The sequence below is a fragment of the Grammomys surdaster genome, unplaced genomic scaffold (assembly GCF_004785775.1).
Source record: "Grammomys surdaster isolate TR1022 unplaced genomic scaffold, NIH_TR_1.0 130, whole genome shotgun sequence".
Taxonomy (NCBI): Eukaryota; Metazoa; Chordata; class Mammalia; order Rodentia; family Muridae; genus Grammomys; species Grammomys surdaster.
The window spans coordinates 22,733,780-22,741,352 of NW_021604588.1; the positions used below are offsets into that span (position 1 = coordinate 22,733,780).

The following is a 7,573-nucleotide window of genomic DNA, read 5'->3' on the forward strand; positions in this document are numbered from 1 at the left end:
GAGGTGACAGGAAAACCACCACTGCACAGAGGGAGGTGACAGGAAAATCCTGCGCATCACTTTCCTTGTTTGAAGCAGTGTCTTGTACTGTGACTCAGATTGGCCTGAAGTGACTCAATATGTAGCCCAGGGTGGCCTTGAATTCACGGTAGTCCTCCTGTCTCAATATTCCACATGCTGGGATGTGGTGTGTGAATTGCCAAACCCAGACAGCCTAGAAATATTTGGTTTGTTGTTTGAATTTGTGGATGAAGAATGGACTTAGAACAAAGATATATATGCATATATGTGTATGTGCATGTGTGTGTGTGATAAATCCAGCAGTGCTCTCTCATAATTATTACTACACATTCTATATCTTTTATAAGAGGTGGGGAAGATGACTGGGAAAATACACTTAGACTTATTATGAACTTGTCATTCAGTGCACTGCTCAGTGAGAGCATCCTTAGACCTGAGTCCCACCACTCCCTCCACCCTGAGAGAGTCCCAGCTCATGATGTGTACATCCCTGGCTGGGAGCTACTGAGTCATTCTTTTTCTGGTAGTGTCTTTATTTCACCTTTTATGAAAAAATAATTTTTCTGAATTACTGGCTGACTGCTATCCCCTTCCACACCACGAATGCCACTCTAGTGCCCTCTGCTCTCTGCTGGATTGATGAGGAACCAAGCATTACTGCGCCTCCCATGGGAGGTGGGAGTTGTTTCCTTCTTCCTGTGGGAGGAGTTTCTCCCTTGTGGGAGGGGTTTCTCCATTCCTGTGGGAGGAGTTTCTCTCTTGCTGTGGGAGGAGTTTCTCCCTTCCTGGCTCCACATTTTCCCTCTGTTTCTGCCTTCCATCGATCTGCATCGGTGTACCTGCATGTGGCTCTCGTTCTTCTCTGTGGAGTCTGCTAAGTTTCTTCCATTGTTGCTCAGAAAACCTGGAACGTTTTCTGTCACTATTCCTTCAAGTACTTCCGTGACTTTTCCCAGCTCCATTTTCTTCTGGAGTCTTGTTTTAAGTACACCGGCACATGTGAAAGGGAAATACTGCCTCGCAGACTCTCTGGCCCGGTCCACTGCTCTTCACATATCTGGTCTGTCTCAGATTAGGCCCCTCCCACTGACTGATGCTACTGAGTCTGTCTCGGATGTGCCGCTGCATTCCTCAGGGACTTCTTTCACTCAACGAACTTCTCAAGCTAAGCCCCCAACCTGCTTTTCCTTAAGCTTTCCGTTTGAAATCTACTTAGTTCACAGTTGTGACACTTTCCCTTAATTCTTTAAACTCGGCTTACTCAGTTCTCTGGCAATATTCAGAGTAACTTGGGAGTCTTGGTGAGCCTCTCACCGGTGCTTTTCTCTGCATCCACTGCTTCAGCTAGGTTTCATATCACATTTCCCTAAAGTTTCTTCTCTCCACAAACTATCATGGCCACTGGTCTGTTTCTTTGTCTGGTAATCCACTTCAGCCAGCTCTGAAAGTCTGTTGAGAACACACACACACACACACACACACACACACACACACTGAACTATCTGCAATGCACTTCTGACATCTCTGTTTGTTGGTTTTCATTTTAGGCTGAGCCTCTGTGTCTCTATAGCTTGGCTGTCATCTAGTCGAGCTTCTGCCCACAGGTAGGAGACTGGCTGTATAACACGGTTAACTTAGGGACTGACTATAACTCTATGGTTAGCTATCCTTCATTCCTTTCATAAAGAGAAAACAGAGGCTCCAAGAAATTAGTAACTTGCTTAAGATTATACAGGCATTAAGCTGCCCAGCAAGAATCTTAATTCAAACACAATGTTTCCAGAATCCATACCACACACACAGCATACAAAGCCCCCAAATGTGTAATCACAAAGTCTGAGAACCCATACCTAATCCTCTCACTTAGGCAGAAGAGACGGTATGAGTACTGTGAGTTTAAAGCCAGCCTGGTCATACAGGTTTAGGCCAGCTAGAGATACATGGTAAGACCCTGTTTCAAAAGTAAATAAATAAACAAACAAAATACTAATAAATTTTTACATGAAATTTATTTTGCCTAGCATTGTAAATCAATACAGAACTGTTAAAGATAATTACTCAAAGAACTCTTAGAGTAGAAGTCTGTGAAGTGTGTTTTAGATTGTTTTATTTGATGTGTATGATTGACTATTTTGCCTGCATGTATGTATGTGTACCACATGCGTGCCAGTTGTCCACAGAGGTCAGAAAGGGGTACCAGATCCACTGGAATTGCAGTGATAGGGGGCTGTGAGCTGCCATGTGGGTACCGGGAACTGAGCTGGTCCTCTGGAAGGGTAGCCAGTGCTCCTAAGCACTGTCACCTCTCCAGCCCACTAAGATGTACTTTTAAGGCTATTATTATAAACATAATGGGAATATCCTAACCGTATTAAACTCATTTCAAAGACAGCTCCCATCTGCTGACTGAAATATACCAACATCTTAATAAGTTGAACATCAGAGACTATGGCTGTGGAGCACATACACTACCTCAGGGAGGATCTCCACAGGCAAGTTCTTTCTCTTTAGATGGATTTCTACCCTCTCGTTCTAAAACATAGCTTCAAATGTGAAATTCCTACAGTTTGCACTTAATGTTTGCTGGCATCAATTTACTCAGTCTGGAGACTCTTCTGCAGCTCTGCAGGGTCGCTGTCAGCTCGTGACTCCTTTCCTTACAGCGGTCTGCTCGCTCTGCCATCTCACGTGCCACCAAAGGGTCAAGAGAGGTCAAAGGTCGAACTGCTTAGGAGAACATGTCACCCAGCAGAGACCATACAAGGAACTCGGCACTTGCCACCAAGCTCCTTCACCAGGTGACAGAGTCAAGCAGGGAGACGAAGGGACCTTATCTGAAGGGCTTTCTCATAGGTAGTACCCCCACCAATGAAAGGCTGAGTCCTTGGGTGCTGAGTCTTTGCAAACATTGGCTCCTGGACTTAGTCGAATGTTAGAAGAAACCACTTCCCTCAGTACTGCTCACATTTCTAAGACTCAAGCAAGAAGCAGTAAAGAGCAGAGAGACTATCCAAAGCAGAGTAACCAGTCCACATGAGCCGTGTGTGACTCTTCTACGGTGACCTCGATAACCGGTGGGGTGCTTACAAAAAAGCCGAGCCCTGCCAGGGACCTCTCTCCCTTCTGACAGCAGATGGCTTTTTCTCAGCATAAGTGGACACTTCTTGGGCAGAGATAAGACAGTTGCTAATACAGAATGAAACAGACCTTCAGCCTCAACCACTGCACAGGGAACCTGCTAAAGATGGGGGCAGCACAGTGGCTTACCATAGAGATTCTGTATTCAGCATTAGGAAATAACAGCTTATTCAAGGGAAACACTCCAAAAGCTAGTCCCAGCCTCCCCCTCCACAAACACTTTCAATTTACCTTTCACCACAATAAAGAAGATGGAACCTTAGAGCAGCTGGAACTGAGCGTCTTCTTCGGTCATCTCTGACCCTTATGACAGAGGATGCTCTGTGTCTGCATCTCAGTGTCTCTGTCAACTACTTCTTCCTGTTAGTGTCCTCCTCATCCATCTCTCCTTCTTCTTCCTCTCCCTCTTCCTCCTCCACCTCTCCTTCCTCCTCCCCATCTTCCTCCTCTACATCTTCCTCCTCCTCCCCATTTTCCTCATCCAGCTCTCTCTCCTCCTCCTCTCCATATTCCTCCCCTACCTTCTCCTCCTCTTTTTAAATTTTGTATGTTTGTTTTGAGGCAGGCTCTTGAGTATCCCAGGCTAGCCCTAAACTTACCAGTAGCCAAGAACCTTGACTATAGGCATGTGCAGTCATATTGCTTTTATTTGGTCTTCGAAGGGAACTCTGGGCTCTGTACAAGCTAGGCAGGCACACTAGCAACTGAAGTATACTTCCAGCCCATGACTACCTTCCTTTCACAGAGATGGGCAAATTACCCCACTCTGATACTTCCACTTTTGTGCACAACAAACCCCACACTGTGGATGAGCTGTGTCTTTTGTGAGAACACGCCATGTCACTACGACTGTAAGTTCATCCTTCACTCTGACCCTCCCTTGTCACCCTGCAGCCCCTGGTGCAGAGAGGCTACCCTTCCCCTCAGCTTCAGCTCTATGCCTTAGCACTGCTAAATGGAATCAAAATTGCTCTTTAGGAGAACACACTTAGTGTTTTTCTTCATATAACCCTCCTCTTTTAATTTTTACTTTCCCTGATTTTAAAACATAAATATTCACTGATTAATTTTAGTTCACCATTTTCTTTTTTTCTTTTTTCTCAAATCGTAATTCATTCACACAGGGGTTATAAACACAGAAAGGCAGGATGTGGGGAAGGGGATGACACTGGAGTGTGGGTGTTCAGGGGGAATATAGATATCTTTCAGAACCGGATATCAGCTGGGAGTTCACCATTTTCAAACTACCTTTATTTGTTTTATGGCTTTCATGGAAGTGTAAGGACTCTAGGCCTGCCTGGTGTGCCCCTCCCCCACAACAAAACAGGACAGCACAGTGCCTTCACCAGGCACCCTATAAGGACTATAGAGGCAGGAGTCTTCACCTGAACACAAATTCTCAAACATCCTGAAATCTTAAATTTCCTGAGTATAAACAGGATTCTCAAAACTTTTCAGATTTCAGAGCATTGGGGATGGTGGAATTTTTCATTAGGACTGCCTAACCATAAAGTCTCCACACACACAACAAAACTCCACAATCTAGAAAGCTCTGGTACTTAGGGCTTGTGTTATTCAACATGTAAATTAAATATGAGAGATCTAGCTTGAACAGATCATTGGAACTTATGCCTCTCTGAGTACACATGTATACATGTAGCCTACAGATGCCTGCCTAGCATATACAGAACATGTGTCATGTTCACTCTGGATGTAACTCTATATGAGTCTTTCCTGCCCCAAATTAATTCCTAATGGTTTTAGTGCATAGGCCCTACTGAACTGCAAGGCTGAAGAACTTAGCCAGGAGGATGACTCAGTTACCTGTTGGATGAGTGAACGAGCCTCTTCAGAAACACAGTCTGGCATGTTCAAAGTAGTGTGGGTGTTTATTCCCGCTGGGTGGCATTCCACCAATGTCTGAAAGAGTCAATCAGGTACAGTTCTAATCCCAAATCATATCTCACCGTGTTCTATCACAGGGCATACAGGCAGTAAGTACAGAGAGCCGACACCATCTACACAGAAGGCATAGCCAGTCACAGAGCGTCACTGAAGCAGGTTAGGCTAAATGCTGTGAGCCCAGAGAGCATCTCCATAAAGCAGCTGACGGCCAGCATGCTCAAGCCCAGGTCTGTCCCTTCTCCTTCATTACCAGGGACCGGGTCCTAATGGGAAAGCTTGACAGGAACTCCCAAGCAGGACTGAGAGCTTTGAAATAACGAAGGTTCTTTAAAATCTTCCTAGCATAGTTGTTAATCACAGTGTTTCAGCATGTACATAGTTACCCTTTACAGTTTAGCTGCAAGCACTAGCCACCATGTACTTCACAGCAATCTTACATTGCAATTCACACACTTAACCAAAGTGGGACTGTGTGTCTCCTCCAGTTTCTTCCCAGGAGGCAACAGACACAAAACCCTGTTAGGGTCTATTAACCTTATTAATATTAATCATGCTTAAAAGTTACTAATCAGAGAGTACATTCTCTGTCCCCAAGCTAAAAAAGATAGGGAAAATGTACAGTATTGGCGGTAAAGATGTTACCTTTAATACCAACACTAATTTTTAAAAATCGAATTCCCCCTAGCTTCAGACAAGACCCTTAAAGAATCTGGAGGATTCTAACGCATGCCTGTTACACCCCCACAGAGGTGAATCTGTTAAGGCTGGACCACAGACAGCTCAGACGATAACTGTCGCATAACAGAGACTTGCCATCAATTTATTCAATGTTACATGATTTTTAAAATCAGAATCTTGATAAGTTTCTCTGCCTGTTTCTGACACTGGAGCTTGGCAAAGGCTCACAGGCTCAACCTGGAGTCCGGTGGCATCTGGGTAAGAGCACAGGTGTCTGGGTCACTTCGTACCTTGCCAGTGAGGAGCTCGAAGAGGACAGCACCCAGGCTCCACCAATCACAGGCTTCAGTTTCTTCTGTGACTGCTCCAACCTCTAAACACACCAAAAAAGGTTGATATTAAAATTCCAGAGGTCAATTAAACTTTCAAAATTAACATGTATTAGCAAGGTGACCTTGTTAATGCTGAGAGAGCAAATCCCAACCCTCCTGGGCTTTCAGATCCCTGAAAGTCGCTTCTCTCTCTGGTCACCTACTGGGGCTGCATTTTTCCCGACACAGCCATACATTAAACGGAGACCTTTGTTCTTCAGCTGACGGAGGGGCACCTTCAAGACACTGTAAGGCTGCAGGGACTCGTAAGGCCAGTACCTGTTTATCTTTCAATTCAAGGAACACACCTAATGTCCCTTTCAAACCACCTTTCGTTTTAGAAATAAAGACTCCTTGTAACCAGAAGGAACTTCAAAAATTACCTAAGCTGATATTAACAACCCTGCTGGAGACCAGGGAGAACACCTCATCTACTGTCACATAACAGCAGATGATGACCCGGCCTCACCTTTGTCTCTCAGTCTGTTGTCCTGAAGAAGGAGCCTGTGAAATGCAAGCCCACACATTCTGAAGTTTAGAAGAAATGCCATTTAAACCCACAACACAACTGCTCATTTACAACAGCCAGACAGCACAGTTCTGCCTGTTGGTTCCTGGGGGAACTTGAGGAGGCGTCCTTCAGTTGCTCCATAATGAGCACCAGCTCTGGGGCTCCAGTCACTAAATCCTGCCTGAGATCTTGTTCTTTCCTAATGACTGGTGATTAGTCCCAAGGCCTTGCCAGTATCTGCCCCTCTGACATCATTCAAACAAAAGCAGCTGACTCTTATTTGACTACAGGGAGCTTACAACTCGAGACTATGTTCAGAAGTTTCTAGAGAGTTAGTGAGATACAGTGAAATGTAGTAAGTTAAGTAGGCACCACAACACTGGTTTTAGCCACACTCTGCAGAGCATGCTTAAAGAATAATTACACAGTGCTCAGACAGGATATTTCAAATCCTGAGCAAGGGTAAGGGTGACAACGCATTCCTCATGCAAACAGCCAGAGACGGGCCATTTCAACAGCTTCTTATTGCTTCTTTGGGACTCCAAACAGCCTACAAAGAAGACCTGCAGCTCAGACCTTCCAGCCTGCCCAGCGGTCTGCCAATCACAACCTCCATTCTCTGATGAGTAGACCTCAGCTATGTAGCAGAAAAGAAACAGACACTAACTCATGCCAGAGATTGTGCATGGGACTGGAAGAGCAGGATCCATCTAGCACTGTATCTAAACTGTGAAGTGCATGCACACTGCAGCACTGTGTATGAACTGTGAAGTGTATGCACACTGCAGCTCTGTGTGTGAACTGTGAAGTGCACACACACTGCAGCACTATGTGTGAACTGTGAAGTGTATGCACACTGCAGCACTGTGTGTGAACTGTGAAGTGCATACACACTGCAGCACTGTGTGAACTGTGAAGTGCATGCACACTGCAGCACTATGTGTGAACT

At 45.1% G+C, this 7,573-nt stretch overlaps 1 protein-coding gene across 2 annotated transcripts in view; it reads right to left on the reverse strand.

Annotated features, from left to right (window-relative positions):
* Window positions 1–7,573, reverse strand: part of Rps6kc1 (ribosomal protein S6 kinase C1) — a 138,111-nt gene that overhangs the window by 3,908 nt on the left and 126,630 nt on the right. For both annotated transcript variants that reach the window (XM_028761156.1, XM_028761159.1), the window contains 2 exons: window positions 6,033–6,115; window positions 4,984–5,079 (listed from right to left, as the gene is read on the reverse strand). In XM_028761156.1, coding sequence (XP_028616989.1) covers window positions 4,984–5,079; window positions 6,033–6,115 — 179 coding nt within the window. The remainder of the gene's footprint in view (window positions 1–4,983; window positions 5,080–6,032; window positions 6,116–7,573) is intronic.